Source organism: Phocoena sinus, chromosome 3 (assembly GCF_008692025.1).
Source record: "Phocoena sinus isolate mPhoSin1 chromosome 3, mPhoSin1.pri, whole genome shotgun sequence".
In the NCBI taxonomy this organism is placed as follows: Eukaryota; Metazoa; Chordata; class Mammalia; order Artiodactyla; family Phocoenidae; genus Phocoena; species Phocoena sinus.
In genome coordinates, this window is record NC_045765.1 from 1,623,660 (window position 1) to 1,648,320 (window position 24,661).

The window sequence follows — 24,661 nt, forward strand, 5'->3', positions numbered from 1 at the left end:
TCGCGCCTTCCCAGGCCCAGCAGCACACACGAGGTGTCCCTTAGCTGTGCCTGGGGCATCCTCGTGCACATGGAGCATCAGACCGATGCAGACACCTGGGTGGGAGCCTTCTAAACAGCTGGGAGCTGACCAGTTTCTTTGAACCTAGTTTGTGTTCTTGTGCCCACCCCTGGGTCCCGTGGTGAGTTGCGCTTAGGCTCAGAGTGGGAGAGCAGGTCCGGTGTGTTCCAGGAAGAGGGGACGGAGGTGGCTGCTTCTTCAGGCCGTCCTCCCCAGTCCGCCTCCCTCAGAAAGCTGGGCGCTTTCTGTCCCAGCACCATCGATGGTCCTGACAAGCAGGGCAGCAGCTGGGGGACCCAGGCAGGGCCTACGTTTCCCCTTGTCCTGTGCCCTCACGCCTGCTTCTCACCTGCTGCCTTGTTTCTTCCCTGTGGGGAGGCCGGGAGCTTCCCATGTGTGGTGAACACTCAGGATGATGGCAGCTCCGTCTGTGCCCTGTGACGCGCTCTGCTCCAGGAGCGTGGGGGTCATCCCACTGCTGGTGGAGTCATGGGCTTCTTTCCCTGGACACCCAGTCGCACACGGCCGGGCTCTGGTCCTCAGCCGGGGGCTGTCACCACCCGTGTGAGAACTCTAGCCTCGGGTGCCCATCTTTCTCGGAGTCCTCCTGGCGGGACGGGACCAGTCTCCCGGGCCCCCCGTGGGCTATGACCTCAGCGTGAGGTCAGATATGCTGCCCCACATGCCCACGGCCCCGCTGGGCTCTGCCCGCTCCCCTTCCTGGGGCCTGGCCGGGATGCAGCCCTGACAGTGTGTCCCCATGCTTCTCCAGTCGTGACATGAGATGGCAGGAGCCACCTGTCCTGCAGGGAGGTCTCCAGAAAGCATCTTCATCCTTGGGCTCATGAGGGTGGCTTCTCCGGCCGCTGCTGCTGCCCCGATTCCCATGTCAGGTCTTCCCTGACGTGCCGCAGGAGCCCCGGCAGGGCAGACGTGCTGCGCTCTGTCCTGCCCCCCCCCCCCCCCACTGCTCCCTGTCCCCGCAGCTGCGGGGAGGCCCCCGTGCCGTCCTGATCTCCCCTGTGGCCGGGAGAGAGAAACAGGGTGTGTCCCCGAAGTTTTGTTATGAAACATTTCAAGCAAACAGGAGAGGGGAAAGGATCACCCAGCATGGACGCAGAGAGTTTCCAGCTGCCCTCAGCACCGCCGGCTGCGTGTGCGTTTGTGCGTGTGCGTGTGCAGGTGAGCGTGAGCCTGAGCGTGCGGCAGGGTCGCTCCTGACGGTTTTGTGGGAACGAGCGCCCTGCCCGGGCCCCTCTCCTGAGCGCTCGGCGCCCATCCCTGCGCCCCACCCGGGAGAGGAGCGTGGATTCCTGCTCTGCCAGCTGCCACAGGCGCCTCTTGGGCTGTGCAGTCCCGACTCTCTAGCCTTAGGGCCTCGGGTCGTGGCCCCTCCATCTTTGTGGACGCGGCCCGCTGGGCAGCGGGCCTCATTGTCTTGTGGGATGTCACCCATTCTTCAGTTGTCCCTCGTGGTCATCTTGACCTTGCCCTCCGCACCCCGTGTCCCAGCTGAGCGCCTGGGTGTTGCACGCGGCTGGCTCGGGGCCCCTGGTGACATGCCCACAGAAGTCCCCTCAGGTCACCTGTTTTCCCGGAAGCCTTGCAGGGGGCACATTCCTAATTCGAGTGTCCTCCCTTCAACACTCTGCAGGTGCGCCCAGGGGACCCCCTCAGCCTCTGGCTGCTGTGACTTTGCTGTCACAACCAGCCAACTGCCCAGACTCGCCCCTGGCCAGCCCGGGACCTGGCATCGCCGCCTCCTCGGGTGGGGGCCGCTCAGAGGCCAGGCTGGGGCTCGGGGAGCTGTGAACGCGTGCGCGAGCAGAGGGCTCACCCTGACTGCTTCAGTTTACTCAGCACGCGTTTTCTTTGACTTCCGTATTTGGTTCTGTATTTCCTGCGCTGGAACGTTCTGGTGTATTACGGTTCCTGACAGTGTTTCATACAGGATGGGGGAAGCGTCTGTAACCTGAGGGTGACATCATCAATCATGGTGACCTCACTGCAGGAGGCTGCGAGTCCTTGTGGTTCTTTTCCCTACAATGACTGCACACGTGCCGGGAGTTAATTGGAAAAACTGTTTTCTGTACAGCTGTTCCCGACCTGACCCTTCCGCATTCTGTCTGTGTGGGGTCAGGGCCCGGTTCTGCCTTAGGTTCTGTCTGTTCCTGTGGATCAGGACCCAGTTCTCCCTCAGGTTCTGTTTGTGTGGGGTCTGGGCCTGTTCTCTCTGAGGTCCTGTTTCCCTGGAGTCGGGCCTCGTCCTGCCTCAGGTTCTGTCTGTGTGTGTGGATCAAGACCTGGTTCTCCCTCAGGTTCTGTTGGTTCTGTGTTAGGGCCTGGTCCAGCCTTAGGTTCTGTCTGTGTGTCCGGACCCGGTTCTCCCTCAGGTTCTGTCTCTGGGGTCAGGGCTGGTTCTGGTCCGGGTCTGGTGTGGGTGTGGCGCATCTAGACAGCACAGAAGTTGTAGAGGGGGTGCCCAGCGGGCCCCACGACGAGACCCAGGGGACTGTGAGGCCCTGAGCACGTTTTGCAGGAAAGCAAATCGTGAGACGGGTCGGAGCCCTCAGGCGCCGCTTTGTTTGCTTTTAGCCATGAGGTTAGCTCAGGACTCCCAGTCCCTCGGCTTTTCTGTGTTCAGAGGGCTGGTTTCTCTGGATGCTTTTGCGTCCTGGTGCTCTAAGCTTCACCAGGCTCTTGCTCGTATCGCGCACTGGTGTCCCCACGGCCGGCTCTGATCCCTCTCTGTGTTTTAGGTGGCAGAATTGTGTCCTCGAAGCCCTTTGCACCTCTGAACTTCAGAATAAACAGTAGAAACTTGAGTGGTAAGAGCTCTCGTGTTGCCGAGTTCTTAACACGTGTAATTATGAGCACCTGCCGTGGGTTAAAGCGGGGTCACCCGCCAGCAGTGGTGACGGCGGGGGGCGTCCCGGGCGCTGTGGGATGTGGAGCGGTGGCCGCACTCACTCCATACGGGAGGCCCCCAGTTGTGACAACCCCAGACATCCCCAGACGTGGCCCTGGGCAGGACTGTGGTGCCGGGACCCAAGGGAGCAGTGACAAGGACAAGCAGCAATGTGTGCGGGCCTGCGGGGTGGCAGGACCCTCAGGCGCTGGGCATCCTTGCGGCTGCTTGGTTGCCACATCGGCCCCCACGGGCCTTCGGAACCCGCCCTGTGGGCTTATCGCCCTTGTCCTTGGCCAGGTGCCTGGGTGCGGGGAGGGCCATGGGCACCTCCCCAGCTGGCAGTTGGGACACGCCTGGGACCTGAGCCCCGCCATACCCCTCCCCCTGGTGCCCTGGCAACCCCTGACCCCTGCGCCCCGCTGTGCGCAGACATCGGCACCATCATGCGCGTCGTGGAGCTGTCGCCTCTAAAAGGCTCGGTGTCGTGGACGGGGAAGCCGGTGTCTTACTACCTGCACACCATCGACCGCACCATAGTGAGTGGCACCCCTTCCTCCCCAACCCGCCTCTCAGCGCTCACCGCGCCCGTCACTGCCTGACGTCGGTGGGTCTGGGGTGTGGCTCTTGTCCTGACAGGGTTTTCCATTGCTAATGAGACCTTTTCTTTTCCTTTTCCATTTTTAGCTTGAAAACTATTTTTCTAGTCTGAAAAATCCAAAACTCAGGGTAAGTTTGTGTATCTGTCCTTGATCTCTAAGCTGACCAGGGCCCGAGGCACCCTGAGTGGCTGGGCGTGGGCCTGGGCGCTGGGGCCCCCTGGCTGCGGCGGCCACGTCTTGAGCAGCTGCACCCTGGCCACGTTTCTTGAGAGATCTGGGGGGAGATAGGTTGGAGTTACAGCCTTTCAAAATGTCCCGCGGCCTCGTGCTCATCACTTTGTCTCTGAACCTCGTGGGACGTCTGTCCCAGTGACTTTCTCTTTGGAGGCTCAGACAAGCACGTGAGCCTTGAAGGAGCCCCCCGCCCAGGCCCTTCCTGCCATACTAGGGCCTCTGGGTCAGGGCATGGTGATGGCCACCCTCACCTGGAGACAGAGGACGGCCTTGCAGGTGGCCCTGTCCTCCCTCCTGTTGCCGTGGGTGTCCCTCAGCCCTCGCCTGTGGACAGCATGCCCCTCGGTGGGGAAGTGGTTGTGGGGACCTGGGACCACCCGCCATGGGGGTGGCCAGGCCAGGCCGTCCAGGGGCCCACTGGGTTCCCAGCAGAGACTGGGTGTGGGGTGTGTGTACCTCGCTTTCCCCCAGGGCCAGGGCTGCAGGGCCCCTGCGGGCAGGAGGGTCTCTGCGGTGCCCGCGGTTCAGAGGACGAGCCCCCCGCTTACTCCCCAGGAGGAACAAGAGGCAGCTCGGCGCCGGCAGCAGCGGGAGAACAAGAGCAACACGACCACCCCCACCAAGGTGCCCGAGAGCAAGACGGCCATGCCCGCCGACACCCCCATGGTGAGCGCCCCGCCCCCGGCCAGATGGGGCGGCCCCGGTCTCGGGGGAGGGAGCCAGGCTGCCCCCGGGAGCCCACATCGCCGGCTGGTCCCTCATGTGGTCTTCCGCTAGGACTCTGGTGCTGAGGAAGAGAAAGCCGGGGCAACCACTGTCAAGAAGCCATCTCCCTCCAAGGCCCGGAAGAAGAAGCTGAACAAGAAGGGCCGGAAGATGGCCGGCCGGAAGCGCGGACGTCCCAAGAAGATGAGCACCACCAACCCTGAGCGCAAGCCCAAGAAGACCCAGAGCGCACTGGACCTGCTGCATGCCCAGACCGTGTCGCGGGCGGCGTCGCCCTCGCCGCAGGGTGAGTGCCTCCTCGCCCCCGCCCTGCTGTGCTCTGGGGTCCCGGGGAGCCTCACCGCTGTCCCTTTTCCTGCTGGCCCGGGCAGAAGCCACTGCGACAGCGTCTGCGCTGAGTACTCGGAGATTGGGGGGGGCGGTGCTCCAGCTCCAGAGCCTCCCGAGGGCTCTCCAGGGGTCCCGTGCAGAAGCCCCGCTCAGGCAGGGCGAAGTGCCGTGGTTTGGGGTCTGGTGGCGGCTTGGCTGGGCAGCTGGGGCGTCGCGCAGGGCCTGGCGTCTAGAGAGCGTGACCCGCTGTCTCCCCGCAGGCGCCCCCTATCAGCTACCTCCCAGCACGCAGCGACGCCCCCCTGAGCAGCTGCTGCTGGCGCCCGCCCCGCCTGCCCTACACCGGCTGCTAGGTGAGCCGCCCCAGGGGGGCGTGGGGGGAGGCCGGGCGGGCGGGGTGGCTTGTTCGCAGACCCCCTGGGAAACCCACGCTGCATGGCCAAGTGCACCACCCCCAGGGCTCAGGCTCAGTCCTGCCAGGGCGCGCCTGGGCTTCGGGGTCAGCGGGGCCCGTGCAGCAGTCTGAGGCTGCAGTCCTGCCCCAGGGGAAGTGAGGCCACGTCTGGGGGCATCATCACAACTGGAGGGGGGGCTCCTGGCGTCAAGAAGGTGGAGGCCAGGGATGCTGTTCCACCACCCACGGTGCCCAGGGTGCCCCGCAGAGAAGGACCCAGCCCCGTGTCTGCAGTGTCAGGGAGACCTGTCCGGGATGGGCCCGGTGCCCCAAGGGAGCAGGGCCCTGTCCTGCCGAGTCGAGCTCGTGCTCACGTGGCTGGGCTGCCTTGAGATGCCTCGTCCCTTCAGAAAGTGGATGAAGGAAATTCCTGTACAATTTTCTCAATTCAACATCGGTAGCATATGTTAACCGAGAAGACGGGCAGACTGGCTGACCGCAAACCATGTGTCCTTGGGGAGAACGAAAACGCGGGCTGGGGATGGCAGGAGCTGTGAGGGTCCCCACGTGGGCACGAGCCCCACGTGGCGGCGGGACATGCTGAGGCAGTGTGGGGACACGGGCCCCGGCACGACAACGGCACCGTGCGACCCCAGCACCACTCGGGCCCTGGGGAACCTGCGCGTTGTTCCCGAACTCCGCCCACCCCCGCCTCGAGCCTCAGCTGGAGGGTTTCTGAGTTAAAACCTTGTCTTGGCTCCCCTCGTAGAATCCTTCAAGATTCAGTACCTACAGTTCCTGGCGTACACAAAGACCCCTCAGTACAAGGCCAACCTGCAGCAGCTGCTGGACCAGGAGAAGGTGAGCCGCATGTGGTGCTGCCAGACCCAGCTCCCCTTACCTACGGGTCTCATGGCCCCGGGGCCGCAGCTGGCCGGGCCCTGCTGCCCCGTTTGAGGCGTCCTCGTCTGGGGACAGTGTGCCCTGCAGCCTGGGTGGTGGAGCTGGGGTGGGGGGCTGTGAGGTGCGGCCGCCCTCATGCAGGCCCGGTGCGGGCACCCCAGCTTTCCTGAGGGCGGGAAGCGTCAGGCTCTGTGGCTCCTGGTAACGTGGTGCTACGTTCCGGGGTGAGGCCCGGATGGGGGTCTGGCCAACCTCCTCACGGGTGCGTGTCTGCCACCGTGTCCGCCAGGCGGGCTGCAAGTCGGGCGGGGTGCCCGTCCCGGGGGCCTCACGCTCATGGCCCTGCCCCTCAGGAGAAGAACGCCCGGTTGCTGGGCGCCGTGCAGCAGCTGTTCGGCCACTGCCAAGCTCAGAAGGAGGAGATCAAGAGGCTTTTCCAGCAGAAACTGGATGAGGTAGGCGCCCTGCCCTGGCCACCCTGAGGCCACGCAGACGGCCCTGGCGCGGGATGGAGGGCAGGCGGGGCCCAGGGCCCAGCCGGACGTCTGGCCAAGATCCAGAGGGACTGGTGCCCTCTGGTGCTCTTCACCTTGAGTCTCCCTGATGGAGAGGCCCGGAGGTGGTCAGAGGGAGGCTTCCTGCCTCGTGATGCCCCTGGCCCCCTGTGAGAGCCCCCCTTTGCCATCGTTTGTCCTCAGCTGGGAGTGAAGGCGCTGACCTACAACGACCTGATCCAAGCGCAGAAGGAGATCTCAGCTCATAACCAGCAGCTGAGGGAGCAGACGGAGCAGCTGGAGAAGGGCAACCGGGAGCTGAGGAGCCAGAGCCTGCGGCTGGTGCGCTGGCGGGGCTGGCGGTCTGCCCGAGGCGGGGCCCCCCAGGCCGGGCCGGGTCTCGGGACGGAGAGATGACCGAGGGCAGCCCCCGAGTCTGCGGCAGTGGGTCCTGGCAGCCCCCCGCCCCCCGTCCCCGTCCTTCCTCAGGATCCTCGCGGGGCGTCCAGGGGCCTCCGACGCCTCACGGCTGCCCACCCATCCCCACAGCTCAAGGCACGGTGCGAGGAGCTGAAGCTGGACTGGTCCACGCTGTCCCTTGAGGGCCTGCTGAAGGAGAAGCAGGCCCTGAAGAGCCAGATCTCGGAGAAGCAGAGGCACTGCCTGGAGCTGCAGGTAGGAAGCCTGTCGGAGGCGGGGGGGGGCTCCGGGCTTCAGCTGGGGCGCCAGGACCAGCGTCCTAGGCCCAGTCCCCGCCGCACCGCCCGGGCTTGCGAGCACCTTGTTTCTGAGGCCGCCGTTGGCGGCCCCCGCTTGCACCGTGAGAGCAGCTCATACTGACGAGGTGAGCAGAGGATGGTGCAGGAAGGAAGGATGGACAGATCAGCGCACAAGTGCGGGCTTTCCGGAAGCCCGTCTGCAGGCCGAGGCCTCCCACCACTTTGCGTCTCCCCAGCGAGGTTTCGTGATTTACGTGAAGCTTTCGCTGTTGCCCGGCCCTGGGGGCTCTTTCAGGGATGGGTTACTGCAGAATGGCACTGGAGTGAATTCCTCTGCACCGGAGGCTGCTCTGGAGGCTACGTCCCTAAAGACACGCGTCCCCCAAGTAGCCGTTGGAGCGGCTGTAGGTCCCGGGATACAGTGTTGCGCTGCCTCCTGTGGTGGCCCGGCCCCGCTGCCAGCCTGTGTGCAGGAGGAGTCTCGGGAGGCTGCGCGCTGGGCCATCACGCTCCTGTGTCACCGAGAGGCGGCCCGAAGCTGTGGGCCTTTGATTCATTGTGGGGAGAGCCAAACGATGCCTCAGGCCCCAGCCCCCGGGGCCGATACCTTACCCTCGCGGTCACAGTGACAGCCACGGAGCCTGAGCCCCTCGCTTCCTCAGGCCGGCACGTCTGCCCGTCACACTAGCCAGCCCGTGTCCCTCTAGCCAGCCCACGTCCCTGTCGCTCTTGCAGGACCGTCCCTGCCAGTGAGGTGCTGGGCATGGGGCCTCTCAGGCCTGACGCCTCCTCTCGTCCCCCAGATCAGCATTGTGGAGCTGGAGAAGAGCCAGAGGCAGCAGGAGCTCCTGCAGCTCAAGTCCTGCGTGCCGCCCGACGACGCCCTGTCCCTGCACCTGCGCGGGAAGGGTGGCCTGGGCCGAGAGCTGGAGGCCGAGCCCGGCCGGCCACACCTGGAGCTGGACTGTGCCAGGTTCTCCCTGCCCCACTTGAGCAACATGAGCCCGGAGCTGTCCATGAACGGCCACGCGGCCGGCTATGAGCTCTGCGGCGCGCTGAGCCGGCCCTCGCCCAAGCAGAACACCCCCCAGTACCTGGCCTCCCCCCTGGACCAGGAGGTCGTGCCCTGCACCCCGAACCACAGTGGCCGGCCGAGGCTCGAGAAGTTGTCCGGCCTGGCCCTGCCCGACTACACCAGGCTCTCCCCGGCCAAGCTGGTGCTGCGGCGCCACCTGAGCCAAGACCACACAGCCAACAGCAGGGCGACCGCCAGCGAGCTGCACTCACGGTGAGCTCGTGGTGGGGGGCCTTCTGAGCAGGGGATCGTCAGTTTGGAAGAGAATCTTGGGGGTTGCTAGGCCCAGGCGGCCAGCTCTGAACGCAAAATTGTGGCTCTGAGGGCTCCCCAGAAAATGACCGAGGACACGTCTCGTTTCCAGAGCTGAGCATGCCAAGGAGAACGGCCTCCCGTACCAGAGCCCCGGCATCGCCAACGGCATCAAACTGAGCCCACAGGACCCTCGGCCCTCGTCCCCTGCGGCCTTGCAGATGACGGGAGAGAAGGGCAGTGAGAAGGTGAGGCCACCGCTCTTGTGAAAGTGCCCACACGTGGGGTGGAGTGGGGCCGAGAGGGAAGGTGGGAGGCTGCCTGGCTGCGCCCTAACCCTGGGGTGAGGCTGGAAGAGTGGGATTGTCTCTGGGGAAAGGAGAGGCCGGGTTGAGCAGCAGGGGAAGGGAAAAGCCTGTTGCACTCCTGTAACGGGGTGTGTGCTGGGGTGATGGGTGGGGGCCCTGGCAGGTCGGGAGGATCGCTTTGGGGTGGGGGTGACTTGTCACTGGTTGGAGGGCTGCTGTGTCCCTCGGGGCGGTGCTCAAGGCCCAGTCTCCTGGTCAGCGGGAGCAGGCTGGCCCGGTGGTGTGTCTGCAGGGTTTGAAGGAGCGCACCTACGCCAGCAGTGGGGAGGCCATCACCAGCCTGCCCGTCAGCATCCCGCTCAGCACCGTGCAGCCTAGCAAGCTGCCAGTCAGCATCCCTCTGGCCAGCGTGGTGCTGCCCAGCCGCGCCGAGAAGGTGGTGAGTGAGGCCCTCGGCCTGGAAGCCTGGCGTCCCCAGGCACCGTGTGTAGGTGCCAGGAGAGCCGGTGCTCTTGTTCTTTCCCCTCGAGGCCCAGAGCCTTTTTGTTCAATCGCACGTGGTTAAGTTTGGAGCTTACCGTGATGCCCGAGAAAAACAGAATGTCTGATGTCCACGTTTAATTCCAGTAACATTTTGCCACTTTTACTTTAGATCCTTTTAGTAAAAGGTGACGTGTGCAAACGGAGAGGGACTAAAACTTCCAGATTCTGTAGAAACTTCTCCCTTTCCTTCTAGTTCACATGTGCATTCAGCCTCACACGCATGGACTTGGAAATGACACTCTCCTGTGGAGTGGGCTGTTCGTGTTTATGGAGATGTCACTCACACACAACTCACCCACCTAAGGTGTTCGGTGCAGTGGGTTTTAGTACATTCACCAGTCGTGCAGCCATCTCTAGTTCCAGAACATTCCATACCCCCAAAAGGAAGCCCATCCCCACCAGCAGTCACCCCCATCCCCTCCCCAGCCCCTGACAACCAGGAGCCTATTGTCTGTCTCTGTGGATCGGCCTGTTCTGGACTTTTCCCGTCAGTGGAATCACACCCTGTGTGTCCTTCTGTGTCTGGCTTCTCTCACTGAGCATCGTGTTCTCAGGGTCCGTCCACGTGGTAGCGAGTGTCAGGGCTTCTCTCCTTTTCGTGGCTGAGAGATGTTCCACCATACAGACGGACCACATTGTGTGCATCCGTCACCTGTTGGTGGTCATCTGGGGTGTTTCCACTTTGGGGCTGTTGTGAATCGTGCTGCTGAGGACATGCGTGTGCGGGTTTTGTGTGGGTACTTGCTGTTGTCTGGCTCCATGTAGGAGTGAAGTTGCTGGGTCAGATCATAACGGCTGCCCTCACTGCTCTCCCTGCCCATTTATCCCTGGCCCAATGCTTGCCTGTTAGCCAGGGCCATCCCTTAGAACCGAGGTCAGACACCGGTGCCTCACCTCGTGAGAACCTTCCCGTGGCTGCCCACCAGGCTCACACCCTGAGCGGCCACTTGCCCTTCCGTGCTCGCGGCCTCGGGCCCTTGGCACGTCCTGTGGCGTGTGGCCGGATCAGCTGAGAACCTGCATTTTCTCTCCGCAGAGAAGCACCCCCAGCCCCGTGCCACAGGCCCGAGAGTCCTCGTCCACACTGGAGAAGCAGATGGGTGCTGGCACCCACGGCTCCGGGTGCAGTGCTGCTGGGAGCAGAAGCCTCGCCCTGGCCCCTGCAGGTAAGGGCTCCCTCCCGTGCGAGGACCCAGAGGTGCTGGGTGGGCTCAGCACGTCAGCTGCACAGCGTGGCCCGGGGCTCGGGGGCTCCGAGCTGGGCTGTCCCGCTCTGCTCATCTCAGCTGGCTGTGTTCGGCCTGGGCCCATGCCGGTCCTCTGGGCGGTGGCGTCCTCATCCAACCGCGTTCCAGCCGGTTCTGCTCCTCCTCAGAGCTTCGAGTGAGGCTTCTGGGCGGGGCCCTGCGACCTAGAGGGTGCCTGTCGCCACTGCCCAGCCATGGATCCCGTCGGGGGCAGCGGGCATGTGTGGTCAGGTTGCTTGCCTGTGTCCACATGGCCTGATCTACGCCTGTTCTTCTGGGGATAAAGAGCACAGTGAGGAGGCTGCTGTTGGGACGGGCGTCCCGCCTCTGGCGCTGCTGCTCTCGCGTGGGGAGGGCGTCACCGCTGGTGGTGCCCGGGGTCCACCGGCTTGTGCGTGAGCTCCAGGGCCCAACCATCCCAGGCCCAGAAGTGGGAAGAGCACACAAGTGACGGCCCAGGGGCCCCCACTTGTCCTCACCCGAACCTGGTTCCGTGGTGCCGTTTCAAGGTGCTGGGCACTGAGCATGCGGAGAGCTGAGCTTCCTTGCGCTCCGCCGGGTTCGGCCAGGTGGGCATCCTTTCCCGGACGAGCTCCCCTGAGAAAGCGTGTCCTTCCTACAGGCTTTGCCTACGCCGGCTCAGTGGCCATCAGTGGGGCCCTGGCAGGCAGCCCGGCACCACTCGTCTCTGGAGCCGAGCCCCCCACCCTGGACGAGTCCTCCAGCTCCGGAAGCCTCTTTGCCACTGTGGGGTCCCGCAGCTCCACCCCTCAGCACCCCCCCCTGCTGGCGCAGCCTCGCAACTGCGGCTCGGCCTCGCCGGCCCCCCAGCTCTGCGCCAGTCCCCGGCTTGGCGCCCAGGGCCCGCTCCCCGACACCAGCAAAGGAGACCTGCCCTCTGAGGCCGGCTTCTCGGATCCCGAGAGTGAAGCCAAGAGAAGGATCGTCTTCACCATCTCGGCCGGCTCTAGCAGCGCCAAACAGTCACCTTCCAGCAAGCACAGCCCTCTGTCCTCGGGCGCCCGCGGTGACGGCGGCCAGAGCCACGGGCAGGACAGCCGCAAGAGGGGCAGGAGGAAGCGGGCAGCGGCGGGGACCCCCGGCTTCAGCTCGGGCGTGTCCCCCAAGCGCCGGGCCCTGCCGTCCGTCGCCGGCCTCTTCACCCAGTCTTCAGGGTCCCCCCTGAACCTCAACTCCATGGTGAGGCTGGGAGTGGCGTTGGGGGTGGTAGGTCCAGGGCGCTCCAGGGGCCTGCTGACGGGCCTGTGCGTCTGACCCCTCAGGTCAGCAACATCAACCAGCCCTTGGAAATCACGGCCATCTCGTCCCCCGAGAGTTCCCTGAAGAGCTCGCCTGTCCCTTACCAGGACAACGACCAGCCGCCCGTGCTCAAGAAGGAAAAGCCCCTGAGCCAGACCAACGGGGCCCACTATTCCCCGCTGACCTCGGATGAGGAGCAGGGCTCTGAGGACGAGCCCAGCAGTGCCAGGCGAGTGGGGCCGACGGGGCAGGTCCTTGTGGCCAGGACGCGGGGCAGGCAGCTTCCCACCTGCTGCTGGGTGGTGGGCACAGGGTCCTGACCTCACTTGGGGCACTTCCTGGAGCAGACAGGCCCCTTCCTGGATTGTTCACTTTAACTGTGTAAGAAACAGCCCGTGAAGGGCCCAGGGCATCTGAGAGCCTCTCGCCACGTGCGTGTGGGGCAGGGCTGACCCCTGAGTCTGTAGCTCCCGGGGCGCCGGCGCGAGGCGGGTGTTTCTTGGTGGCAGAGAGAAGGGGAGGGCGGCCGCCACAGCGCAGAGCCAAGAGGCAGGCGTGCAGGCTCCCGTCGGTGCCTGGTGTCCATTCAGCTGACGGTGAAGAGTGCTTTCTTCCTGGATAACAGCTTTATTAGGTATAATTCACACACCACACCGCCCGCTTGAAACGTGCGACCCAGTGGTCTTTGACGTATCCGTGGGGTTGTGCAGGCATCACCGCTGTCGGTTTTAGAACATTTTCATCACCACAGAAAGAATCCCTGTACCCTTAAACACTTGACTCCTCAGCCCCTCCCCCAGCCCCTGGCCCCCACAGTCTACTTCCTGTCTCCGTGGATCTGACTCCTCTAGGGACCCCGTGAGTGGGATCAGGCAGCATGTGTCCTTCTGTGTCTGGTTTATTTCACTGAGCGTCCTGTCCTCGGGTTCATCCGTGGCTTAGCAGGTGTCAGAACCTCCTTCCTTTCTGTGTGTATATATCACGTTTTGTTTATCCACCGTGTGTCCGTGGACGCTTGGGTTGCTTCGTTTTCAGCTGTTGTGAATCGTGCTGCTATGAACGTCCCTATACTACATGTGTTTTTACTTGAAAATGTGTTTGCAGTTTACCCAGTACTTAGGCGTGGAATTGCTGGGTCTCGTGTGGCGAGTCTGGGTTTAACGTTTTGAGGAACCACCAGACTTTTCCACGGCAGCTGCCCCATCTCACATTGCTGCCAAGCATGCACAAGGGTGCCAGTTTCTCCACATCCTCACCGGCACTTGTTTTTTTATGGGTTTGTTTTTAGTACGGTAGCTATTTCTGTGAGGGTGTGGTGGTGTCGCCGTGGTTTTGACCTCATCTCCCTCGCGGTCGACGGCACTCAGCATCATCTGTTCCTCAGACAGATGTCTGTTCAGGTCCCGGCCCCACTCTTGAGTCGGGTTGTCTTGTGCTGCTGTTGTTATGTCGTGAGAGTTCTTTAGACGTCTACGTACCGGATCCCTTGTCAGGTACGGGATCTGCAGCTGTGTTCTCCCGTCCTGTGGGTGGTGTGTTCACTCCATTGCTGGTGTCCTTTGAGGCATAAGAGTGTTCAGTGTTGACGAGACCCCGTGTGTTGTGTATCTGTGTTTTCTTTATTATTACTATTTTTCTTTAAAATTAATTAATTTAGTTTTGGCTGCGTTGGGTCTCTGTTGCTGCATGAGGGCTTTCTCTAGTTGCGGCAAGCGGGGGCTACTCTTTGTTGAGGTGCACAGGCTTCTCATTGCAGTGGCTTCTCCTGTTGCGGAGCAGGGTCTCTAGGCGCGCGGGCTTCAGTAGTTGTGACATGCAGGCTTACTAGTTGTGGCGCACAGGCTTAGCCGTTCCACGGCCTGTGGGATCTTCCCGGACCAGGCTCGAACCTGTGTCCCCTGCATCGGCAGGCGGATTCTTATCCACTGCGCCACCACGGAAGTCCCTTTCTTTAATTTTATTTAATTCTTAATTTATTCATTTTGGTCGCTCCGGGTCTTAGTTGTGGCATGTGTAGTTGTGGCATGTGGGATCTTTAGTTGCGGCATGCAGACTCTTAGTTGTGGCATGCATGTGGGATCGAGTTCCCCCACCAGGGATCGAACCCGGGCCCCCTGCACTAGGGGCACGGAGTCTTACCTGCTGGACCGCCGGGGACGTCCCTGTGTTTTCTTTAGTTGCCTGTGTTTTCAGTGTCTTGCTGAGTTATCCTTCCACATACGAAAAGTACGTTGTGCAAGTTCTGGATTCTTTGGCGAGTTCTGTGTCTCTGGAGGTAATAGTTCTTCGGGACGGTCCACAAAAATCCTGACACGTGAAGCACACACTGCTGTGTACTTCGGTGCAACTACGGGTACAGCTTGCTGGGGAGTTAACGTGCTAGGTGCTGCGCATCTGCCTCTGTGGACGACGCGGTCTCCTAGAGCTTGAGAGCACGTTGAGCATGGAGACAGTTCTGTCTGGGACTCGCGGCTGTCTCTGCGTGTTGGGAAACGGCATCCCTGCTCCTCCGCCGGGGCCTGGCTCTCAGCTGTGTCCCCCACCACAGCCGTCATCGTGCTGGCACAGGTGCCACCGCACGGGCATGGGGGCGCCCGGGGGCCCTGACGGCGGGTCATGCATTGCCGGCTTACCGACCCCGCTGGGCAATTCGGTGTAAACGTATAGCGCTCTGGTGTGCCCGTGGATTGCAAACATTTATCATCTCTTTTTTTTTCCTAATAGAATTGAGAGAAAAATTGCAACCATCTCCTTAGAAAGCAAATCTCCTCCGAAAACCTTGGAAAATGGTGAGTTCGGTGCTCCCGATGCCTGAGTCCTTGGTGCCCGGCCTCTGAGGAGCCACACGGGGCTTCCAGAGTGGTCCCTGGGTGGTGTGGGTGCCGCCCGGCCTCCTGGCCCCTTTCCCTGTGGACATGGCGGGCGCTCTGGGTGCTGCCTGGGTAGATCGGGCACGTGTGGTGCTCTGTGCTGACACGCCGGCCGTCCCGCACAAGCAGCCCTGCTCCCTGAGTTTCTCCCACGGCCCCACCCTCGCCAGGTCTGCCCCCTCCTCCACCATGGGGGCTTGTCTTGGGGGCGGGGGTCATTCCGAGCCGGCCGTGGTCTGGTCCCCGCAGCTTCCGCTCTGCCCCACCCAGCCCAGGCCTCATAGCCGCTGCCTCTCCTGGCAGGGGGCGGCCTGGCGGGAAGGAAGGTGTCGGCCAGCGAGCCGGTCAACAGCAGCAAGTGGAAGTCCACCTTCTCGCCCATCTCCGACCTCGGCCTGGCCAAGGCAGCCGACAGCCCGCTGCAGGCCGCCTCCGCTCTGAGCCACAACTCCCTGTTCGCTTTCCGGCCCGGCCTGGAGGAACCTGGCGCGGCTGACGCCAAGCTGGCTGCCCACCCCAGGAAGAGCTTCCCAGGCGCGCTGCCGGGGGCGGGCGGGCTGAGCCCCAGCAGCCATCCCGCCAGCAGCTTCGCCCTGGGCGGGGGCCTGGCGGCTGACCTCAGTTTACACAGCTTCAGCGATGGTGCTTCTCTCTCCCACAAGGCCCCCGAGGCGGCCGGCCTGGGCACCCCCCTGAGCTTTCCCGGCCCGCGGGGCAAGGAGGGCGGCGCCGCAGACCCCGGCCCCTTCGTGAACAAGAGGCAGCTGGACGGACTGGCCCCGAAGGGCGAGGGGGGCCCACCTGTGTGCGGACCCGCGGACAAGGCCTCAGCGACGCACGGCAAGGCGGGCAAGGGCCGTGACCGCGAGCCCGATGTCAAGAACGGCCACAACCTCTTCATGGCCGCTGCTGCTGCTGCCGCCGCTGCCGCCGCCGCCCCCCCCGGGGGCCTCCTCAGCGGCCCGGGCCTTGCCCCGGCGGCGTCCTCGGCAGGGGGCACGGCCCCGTCCGTCCAGACCCACCGCCCCTTCCTGGGCGCCTTCGCCCCCGGCCCGCAGTTCGCACTGGGCCCCATGTCCCTGCAGGCCAACCTGGGCCCGTCCGTGCTGCAGTCCCTGTTCAGCTCCGTGCCCGCCGCCGGCCTGGTGCACGTCTCAACCGCTGCCACCAGACTGACCAACTCGCACGCCATGGGCAGCTTCTCCTCCGGGGTGGCCGGCGGTGCAGTCGGAGGTAGGCAGCGCCCTCTGGCCGTGCGGGACCCGCTGGGGGATAGGCCGCGGGCCGCATGCTCTCACCGGCGCCCTCCGGGACCGCTGGGTTTAACCACCGCTGTTTGCAGGTTCCCTTCCAGGGCCCCCTGAGGGGGGAGAGGCTGTGCCCGCGTATCCCCTTGGGTCCACTTTGCACCCGTCACCTCGTTCCTTTTCGCGAAACGCAGACGTGACTGTCGTGTGGGCAGAGCGCTCAGGCGTGAGTCGGCCTGTGCCACGCTCTCTGGTCTGACGGCGTCCCTCTCGCTCTCAGGGGAGCTGGCGCCAGACGGAGCTCTCTCCTTCCTCCCCGCGGAGGTCACCTGTCAGGCCTGACGCAGCCCGGGCTCTGGGCAGCCTTGGGGCCGGCGCTGGAGAAGAGCCAAGGGCCGCGGCGCCCGCCAAATGCACCGTGGCGCGTGCGGGGTGGAGAGGAGCGCAGGGAGCCACAGCCGGCCCCTCACCGGGCACGGGCGCCGCCGGGGCTGGGCTGGGGAGGGGAGGGGAGGGGAGCCGTCCTGCAGGTCATCCCAGCGCCTGCGCTCCCGCTGCCTGCGCTTCACCCTCACCTGTGCCGCTCGCACGCGGAGCTGGCTGGAGCTGCAGCCGCCGTCGGCTTCCCCTTCTCCGCGCGCCTTCCTTGGCTTGGCTGGCGATGCCCGCCTGTTGAAGCTGGGTTTTTCTCTCCTGTTTGCAGGTGCCTTTAACCACGCGGTGCCTCCCGCCTCCGCTCATCCGTTTGGAGCCAGTTTCGGCAGTGGGGCTGCATGTCGCAGCGCCACGCTGAGCCTAACCCCGCTGCAGGCGGTGGCCAGCACCCCGGCCTCTTCCTTTCAGGCCCCGCCCCCTGCGGAGCCGAGGCCGCCCCCGCCCCCTCCGCACCTGGGCCGGCCCCCTCCGGGGCCGCCCGCCCTCCACGCCCCGCCCCCTCCTAACGCCGCCTTGCCTCCGCCCCCCGCGCTGCTCCCGGCTAACTCTGAGCCCGTGCTCCTGCAGAACCTCGCGTCCCTCCCAGCTAACCAAGCTTTCTTACCTGCCTCCTCTGCTGCCTCTGTGCCGCCTGCTAACGCCTCTCTGTCCATCAAGCTCGCCTCACTTCCGCACAAGGTGTCCCGCCCCTCCTTCACGGTGCACCACCCGCCCCTGCCCGGGCTGGCCCTGGCCCAGGCCGCGCCCGTGATCCCGCAGGCCAGCTCCACGGGGCCGCCCGCCGTGTGGGTTTCCCTTGGCATGCCACCTCCGTATGCCGCGCGCCTTGCGGGGGTTAAGCCGCGATAAAGACCTTGCTTAGCTAGCAGTTCGTATTCTGTAAGGTAAGGCTAGAGCTCGACCAGGCGGCCCATACGAGAACCTGAACTGACCTTCCTTTGCAGAGAGCAGGCGGGCCCGCGGGGCTCCGTGGAGGGGCCCGGGGGCCAAGGTTGCTCTCCTGCGGCCGGGAGGCGCGAAGGCGAAGAGCCAGGGAGGCAAGGGAACCCGGGCGGCGAGAGCAGAGAGAGGGAGGGTGTGGCTGGCCCCGCCCACTCCGCCAGTGCCGGTGGACCCTCCCCCCCAGGTCGCCCAGGGAGGGGGCCAGGAGGAGTCAGTCAGTCAGTCGGCTGGCGTCCTGGCCGGGTGGAGCTTAGTTCGAGCTTGCCGCCGCCCTAGGCTTGGCGTCTGCAGCAGCCCGGGACCTGGGCAGCCCCGGCGTGGGGTCATGGGGTCAGCTCAGGATCCCAGCTTTGCCTTGTGTGCGCTCTTGGGCCTCTCAGCCCGTTTCCATAAACGCGCCTTATGAGGGTTTGGGGAGAGCTCAACGCGTTTAAGGCCCCGGGTACACGGCAGGCCTTCAGGACGTGGCGGTCGCGTTTGTTGGGCTCCTTAGCTAGAGGGCCTGCCTGTAGGGGCCGATGGGCAGCAGGGTGAGTGTGGCGCCAGCCCCACAGGCAGGAACGCCGGGCCGGTGGCGGGGCTCTGTAGTTGTGGCCGAGGTCCGGCTCCTCCGGCCTCCGAGGCGCACGGCCTGCCTTTCAGACCGTCCGTGTGGGGGTCAGCAGAGACAAGCGTAGGAAGGGCCCGTTTTCGGGAGCTGGAGGGGGCAGGTGTCTGCGAGGCCTCCAGGGAGGGTCCTGGGCCCCGGTGCAGCTGGCCTGGCCACTGCTGGTGCCATGTCCACATACCCCTGGGGCCAGGACTGGAGCGGGGGTCCTGCCTGCCGTCCTTGGCTGTTTGTCGTGTTTTTAAGTGGAAACAGATGGGAGGCCGCTGGAGTCTAACGGCCTCCTGGTCAGGGTGCAGGTCAGTGGACAGCCCTACCCGAGGCCTGGGGATGGGCTGTGCCTCGGTTGTTGGAAAAGCCCAGAAGGTAGGGCGGCTCAGCCTGCAGTGGCCTCGCGCCATCAGAGGAGCTTGGAGAGGGCAGACGTGCACTGGGAGGTCGGGGACCAGGCCCACAGTGGGCGCTGCCTGCCTGCCGTCCTGGCCGCGCCGGCCTCACTCCTGGGGCATGCAGGCTTGTCCTGGAGCGCTGCCCGGCGTGGGGACCGGGGAGGGTCTCCTGGGGAGGAGGGGAGGCCAGGACCCAGCCAGCGCCCCACACGCACTGGAAGGGCCTGGGGACAGGACCTCCTGCCTCTGACAGGGCCCAGAGGCGTGGCTCAGGGTGCTGCCACCACCTCATCTGCCGTCTGTCGTCCGTCCGTCCGTCCGTAGGTGGCTCTGGCGCCCTGGCCTGGGGGTGCGACGGGCTCGTCTGGGCGCGAGGCTAACGCTATGCTGCCTTTCCTCCCGCGCTGTGTCCGCAGGTAACTAGGATTTCTACCTCAACCGCGAGACTATGCAAGGATGGGGCGGGCTGGCGGCGCGGGGCCCCCCGCAGGACGGCGAGGACGGATGGAGGCCAGAGGACAGGCTCTACTGTGAATCAGCGCCGCGCAGAGCTGCGGAGACGGCGCGCTGGGGCCTGGCTCCAGCCTGTACTGTCGATAGTCTTAGATAAAGTATTTATCGTTTTTTAAAAAGTATAAACAATTTTGACTTATTTTATTCCACCGAAGTCGTGAAGGCGACCTATCGAGAGATGTAGATACTATATTATATGAGAGAATATATGTAAAGACATCGCCGAAGGACCGGCCCACCGCGGAGACGCTGGCAGCCGGCCCGGTGCTATCTCGTCGCCAGGCTCGCGCCTCCACGTGCTCTTGGTGCTGACTCTCGAGGTTGACCACGCCAACGCCAGGCCCTAGCGCCTGGCGTGTTCATTCCCGCCGCTCTTCCCATACCAAAGGCGGCGTCTCCGGTGGAGGCCCGCCCCGCCCCGCCATCACTGTGAACGGCCTCGGCTCAGCCCTCGGGATGGCGCCTTTGGCATCGGAACGGCAGTCCTGCGCGGCAAGGCTGCGGTGGCGGAGCCTCGAGGAGGGGACCCGTTCTCAGTGGTGCTTGTGAGGAGGGTCTGGTACCCGACTCTGCTGCCTGCCTGGCTGACTCACTCGTGTGACAGGTGCATTTACTTTGTACGTCTCCGCTCGCCCCGGGCTCACGCCGCAGCCCACCCCACCCCACCCCACCCCCACCCCCGCCCCCGCAGGGTCGGCTCCTGTGGTGGCCGGGGACGCAGGCGGGTTAGTTGTGGGTGCCTGCTTTGTCTACAAGGGAGTCACGCTGACAGGTGACAGTATTTTATAGAGAGGTGATGAAAATTTATAAATTTCATAGACGGACTTCATTTATTTTTAGACTGTATGACGAATACACAGTAAACTAAAGAGAAAAGGAAGAAAGGAAAGTGAGGGGAAACCCTCCCGCCTGTTCAAGGGCACAGCGGCACTGGCCCAGGGCCCTCCTGCCCACCCTGCTGGGGTGACACCTGCTCCACCCGAGCGGCCACGGTGGTGCTTGGGAAGGGATGCGCTGGGGGTGGCCGGGCAGGAGGGCTGCTCGCTGAGGCTCCGAGGTGCCCGGTAGGGTTCTCGGTCCCTCGAGCACAGCACCTGTGACCAGTCCTGGGTCCCTGGGTGGGGCAATGTTGTCTGTGTGCCTCCCGAGAAGCTCTCGGTCCCCCGAAAGGGCCAACGTCGGCCAAAGGTGGGCGCCCCAGCGAGGGCTGAGCATGGGCAGTCGGAGCCCCATCCTCAGGTGTTTGCCACCCAGGCGGCACCCGTCAAGGAGCACGGGAGGGTGGGCCTCTGTGTGGTGGCCTAACGTGAGCCTTCCCCGGCCTGGCCGACTCCACATACCCTTCAGAGGTGGACGCCACGGGTCCTCCGCCTGCCCTTGAGTGGGGTCAGTGTGGTGGCCGAGGCCCGGCCCCGCTTCCTGACCCCCGGGACGCAGGCCACAAGGGTCAGAGCGGGCCAGTGCGCTGCCTGCAGCCACCTCTACACTGTGTGGGGCAGCAATCAGGCTAGAGACGGAGCCTTCCTCCTGTGACCGCCCGCCCTGCCCCCCTTCCCCCCAGGTCGGTGCTCCCAGTGCACGACGGTGCTGTCCTGACCCCCGGCCCCCGGCCTCTCCAAGAGGCTCCCCTCCCCGTGTCAGGAACACAGGGCTCCCGAGAAAGCTACGGCGCTGCCAGCGGAGCCCCCATCTGAACAAAGGACACTGTACACAAACACTGCAGTCACTTCGGGAGGACCACCGCGCCGCGTCTGTCCTCTGCACGCACGCGCAAGCACCAGGGGACGGACGACCCGCGCAGGGCCTGCCCCACAGCGGGGCCCAGCTCGGCCTCTCCACACCCACCCTCCGGTCCCAGCCTGAGCGCCGCCGCTGACGCCAGCCACGGGAGTAGGGCGCCGGCTGGCGTGCGTGGGGAGCGGCCCTGCGGGAGCCCCACCGCTGCTGCCGACGCGGGTGCTCCAGGTCTGACAGCTGCTGTCGCTTTGCTCAGGAAAACCTAACAACTAGGACAGCCTCCAGTCAGGGGATGCGTTCTCCGTTCAGCTATGAATCGTGACCTATTTAAGAACCACCCCCCCCCAACTGCCCTTATTTATCCTGCCAGCCGGCCCGTCTACAGTTAGGACTGTTTGTTCTCATTTACACATCCATCCACGCTGGCTCACGCATCCCTGCCTTGGTTTGTAACGGAGACGGGCTTTGCTTTCTTGTTCTGGTAGCCTATGTTTCAGTTGGGGCGCTGGCTCCACCCCCTCTTCCCAAGGGAACCCCACTGCACTGCGTTTCCACCTCTAGACGCTGTAATAAAATACCTGTTTTCACTTGAACCTGGTCTGGTGGCAGTGTTTCTTCCCGACCGTGACACGGCAAGGTCCTGGAGCGCAAAGAGGGTCCCGGGCCGTGACAGCCATCCCCAGTTGGGGAGGACGGTCACTCCCAGCAGAAGCCCCACCTGCTCCGGGAGGCAGGCCCTGTGACCACAGCAGACAGTGAGCCCCACCTCAGGGAGGCCCAGCCCCTCCTTCAGGGCCAACACCTGACTAGGTCAGGCCCACTCAGGGTGGGCCTCCTCCTTGACTAACTGAAACCGACTGCTTGGGTACTTTTCACAACACCAACAAAACCCTTCCCGAAGTCCCACCTGCACTCGGAGGGAGGCCTGTGAGCCCCAGAGGCCCTGTGGGCTGGGCCCCAGCCTCCCTACCTTTCCTGGCTCTGGGTTCTAGGCCTCCTCTCCTCTGTTCCTACTGGGCACTTAAACCTTGAACCTGGGCAGGGCTTCACTTCCCTCAGGACCCCGCTGTGACTCTGCGGGACCGGCAGCCTGCGGAGGACAGGGGTCCCTCTGCATTCACTGCACCGCCGTCCCGTGTGAAAAAGAGGTACCTTTATTTGAACAGCAAAACTGGCCACCCGAAAGGCGCACCTTCCAGCTCTGCCCAGAGGCGTCCGGCCGGGGCCTGCCCCTTCAGCAGGAGAATTCACAGCAGCCCCAGCATGGGCCCACGCCCTTCACAGCATCACCTAATGTTGTACATTCAGCCTGCACGGGGCAGGAGAGTTGCACCAGCCTCAGGCACCTGCCAGGCCTGGATGGACGCACCCAGGGGGCTGGGCATAGCTCCTGGGAAGGGACACCTGTCCCCTGGCAGCAGCATGTGGCACTGAGGTGCCAAACCAGTCCAGTGGGTCCCAGAGCATCCAGAAGGGGCTTGCTGGGTTGTTTCTTCAAAAAGGCAGCCCCTGCGGGTCCTGGGGCTTTTAAAATCTGTAAACCAAGACACCTCCCACGACAAATCCAGGCTTGGCCGAGAAACCGGGGACCCAGGGAGGGTTCATCCAGCCCCCAGCAGGAAAGCTGAGGAGCCCCACACCCAGACTCATGCCTTCAGGCCGCTCAGCTGGAACCTGGCCTCCTCGGATATGCCGAACTGCTCCAGGGGATCCTGTGTGGGTGGATGATGGCGGGGGCGGGGGCGGGGGGGGGGGACGGCATGAGCCTAGGCCCAGAAGACCCCCAACTCCCACCCCTGCACCCACGCGCACCTTGCCAGTCATCTTCTGGATCTCATTCCGGTAGAAGATGAGGCTCCTCCGCATGAACTCGTAACTAGGGAGGAGGCTGGTGTGAGTCCACAGGGCCTGCCCCGCCCCCGCCCCAGGCCCTCAAGGCGGCCGCACCCCACCTGGCTCGACGCAGAGCAGCCATCCACTCCTGACACTGCTCCTCACTGCAACACTCAAAGTGATACTTTCTCTCTGGGTCCTCTAGAAAGCCTGCGGAAGGAGTAGCCCCCATCTGTCCCCGCTCGCTCCCACCTCCCCCCACACCCAGCCCTCAACTTCCTCTTGCCATTGTCCACGACTGTCCCCTTTCCAGCCCCAGCCCGCCTGGGCCCACTGCTTCCCACCAGCTGGGCGTCGGTTGAACTGTGTCCCCCAAAAGATGTATGTTCGAGTCTTAAAAAACATGAGACATTTCCCAGGACTATGAATCTATCCGGATGTGGAAGCACTGCAGGTCTAAGCAGTTACAAGCAGTTGAGCTGAAGTCACGCTGCACTAGGGTGAGCCTCTAATCCAACAGGACTGGTGTTCTTAAGAAAAGTGAAACCTGGACACGACCACACAAGGGAGAAGATCCCATGAAAAGGAAGGCAGAGGTGGAGTGAAAACGGTCGCCAGCGACCCCCCAGAAGCCGGGAGAGAGATCATGGGGGCAGATTCTCCTTCAGAAGGAACCAGCCATGCCAACACTCTTGATGTCACACTTCTTGCCCCCCAGGACCGGGAGAAATAAATTTCTGCTGTTTAAGCCCCCTAGTCTGTGGCACTCTTGCAGCCTCCCCAGAAGACTAGTTAGTAGCTCCGTCTTCACCTGCAGACCCCACCCTCTCAAGACGACCCAGGAGAATCCTCCCAGTCCCCCAGCACAGGGCCCTGATCCCAGGAGAAATGAAACAATTACAGCGAGGCATCCACCCCAGAGGGCAGCGCTCCCCAACAAGACAAGGGCGGTCTCTGGGGTAATGCGCTCGGCCTGGGCCCCCACCCAGAGGAGCCAGCGCGAGTGGGGCTGCCCGGGACACTGGACTCAGCTTCTGGGGACTCAGGCGGGGCCGCGCCGGGGTGGAGCGGGGCGGAAGGGGGTCAAGTAGCCTCGCCCCAGGCCGCACTCACTGATGGAGAAGCCGCTGGGCTCTTCCTGAGCGACTCTGCAGTGCTCCAGCAGCAGGGCTCCGACGGGCTAGGGGCAGACAGGAGCATGGGGGCGGGCACCGGGAACCTGCCCCCGCCCCGCCCCCCCCAACTCCGGACCCCGACCCCGACCCCAACCCCAAACCCCGCCCCCGCCCTCCCCGCCGCCTTACCTCCGCCTCGTCCGTCCGGAAGTAGAAAAGGAAGTTGACCACCAGCTTCACCAGCCGCCGTTTCACCACTGCGGGAACAAGGCGGGCTCGCGCGGGTTCCGCGGCTGCCCACCCCGCCCCCCGGCCACCCTGCCGCCCGGCCGCTCACCGCTGCCCTTCTTGGGGCCCCGCATGCCCAGCTCAGCTGCCATCTCGGCCGGCTGCCGGGACAGCGCCTGCAGCTCCTTCTCGTTATAGCGCATGGCGCCGCTGGGACCCAGAACGCGGAGCGCTGGGCCGCGCCCTCCGGGCCGCCGTCCTCACTCGCGCCGCTGCCGGCGCTAAAAGAGTCCCACGGCGTCGTCCCGGAAGCGCGGCCGGAGCTACCACGCCTGCGCGCTCCCGGGCCGCTCAGCCTGTCCTACACCGGCGAGTGGCAGAAGCGTCCCGGGGGCCGCCGGGGCCGAGTAGAGCCTTCGTGGAGCGCACAGAGCAGTAGGCGAGATGGACGGTTGTCATGTAACCAGGCAACAAGGTGGACCCGGGGTGGAAACGATAAAGCACCCCCACGACCTATAGCGCCCAGTACTCAAGAAAACAGGCGGATGGGAGTGGGAGACGAGAAGCAACTCGCTATCCCGCGAGAACTGGCTCCGCGCGAGTTTGGCCGACCATGACAGTGAGAGCCAGTGCGCACGCGCGCTTCGGTTTCCGGCCTGCGCTTCTACTGCCCGCTGTCCTCCAGCCTCC

The 24,661-nt window shown here is 64.2% G+C and overlaps 2 protein-coding genes across 13 annotated transcripts in view; one reads left to right on the plus strand and one right to left on the minus strand.

Moving 5' to 3' along the window:
• Window positions 1-21,388, plus strand: part of DOT1L (DOT1 like histone lysine methyltransferase) — a 57,402-nt gene extending 36,014 nt beyond the window's left edge. For 6 of the 11 annotated variants that reach the window (XM_032628656.1, XM_032628658.1, XM_032628659.1 and 3 more), the window contains 20 exons: window positions 2,820-2,888; window positions 3,401-3,507; window positions 3,656-3,697; window positions 4,360-4,470; window positions 4,582-4,816; window positions 5,121-5,213; window positions 6,024-6,115; window positions 6,511-6,612; window positions 6,856-6,993; window positions 7,201-7,326; window positions 8,174-8,658; window positions 8,810-8,945; window positions 9,265-9,444; window positions 10,585-10,714; window positions 11,418-11,995; window positions 12,079-12,284; window positions 14,780-14,844; window positions 15,229-16,158; window positions 16,876-17,491; window positions 18,962-19,055. In XM_032628656.1, coding sequence (XP_032484547.1) covers window positions 2,820-2,888; window positions 3,401-3,507; window positions 3,656-3,697; window positions 4,360-4,470; window positions 4,582-4,816; window positions 5,121-5,213; window positions 6,024-6,115; window positions 6,511-6,612; window positions 6,856-6,993; window positions 7,201-7,326; window positions 8,174-8,658; window positions 8,810-8,945; window positions 9,265-9,444; window positions 10,585-10,714; window positions 11,418-11,995; window positions 12,079-12,284; window positions 14,780-14,844; window positions 15,229-16,158; window positions 16,876-17,456 — 4,406 coding nt within the window. In that variant the 3' untranslated portion in view covers window positions 17,457-17,491; window positions 18,962-19,055. Of the gene's footprint in view, window positions 1-2,819; window positions 2,889-3,400; window positions 3,508-3,655; window positions 3,698-4,359; window positions 4,471-4,581; window positions 4,817-5,120; window positions 5,214-6,023; window positions 6,116-6,510; window positions 6,613-6,855; window positions 6,994-7,200; window positions 7,327-8,173; window positions 8,659-8,809; window positions 8,946-9,264; window positions 9,445-10,584; window positions 10,715-11,417; window positions 11,996-12,078; window positions 12,285-14,779; window positions 14,845-15,228; window positions 16,159-16,267; window positions 16,399-16,875; window positions 17,492-18,961 lie in introns of those variants that run through there. The other 5 variants (XR_004349401.1, XM_032628660.1, XM_032628657.1 and 2 more) reach the window with 5 other exon arrangements.
• A 540-nt stretch (window positions 21,389-21,928) lies between these two features.
• PLEKHJ1 (pleckstrin homology domain containing J1) lies at window positions 21,929-24,612 on the minus strand. 2 transcript variants are annotated; one of them, XM_032628669.1, is made up of 6 exons: window positions 24,081-24,267; window positions 23,933-24,000; window positions 23,742-23,808; window positions 22,748-22,838; window positions 22,608-22,671; window positions 21,929-22,507 (listed from the first exon to the last, which is right to left on the minus strand). In XM_032628669.1, exons 1-6 carry the CDS (start codon window positions 24,172-24,174, stop codon window positions 22,442-22,444), a joined length of 450 nt encoding a protein of 149 aa, XP_032484560.1. In that variant the 5' UTR covers window positions 24,175-24,267; the 3' UTR covers window positions 21,929-22,441. The 2 variants fall into 2 exon arrangements, with proteins under 2 accessions (XP_032484560.1, XP_032484559.1); XM_032628668.1 differs by having other exon boundaries at window positions 21,929-22,671; window positions 24,081-24,612.
• Window positions 24,613-24,661: the final 49 nt, after the last annotated feature.

Bases quoted from the DNA above. Each gene is read 5' to 3' on its own strand.
- PLEKHJ1 (XM_032628668.1), bottom strand. From the start codon at position 24,174: ATGCGCTATAACGAGAAGGAGCTGCAGGCGCTGTCCCGGCAGCCGGCC. The intron at 24,001-24,080 runs GTGAGCGGCCGG...TTGTTCCCGCAG, and splicing joins GGGCCCCAAGAAGGGCAGCG to TGGTGAAACGGCGGCTGGTG. The intron at 22,839-23,741 runs GTGAGTGCGGCC...CTCCTTCCGCAG, and splicing joins GCCCAGCGGCTTCTCCATCA to GCTTTCTAGAGGACCCAGAG.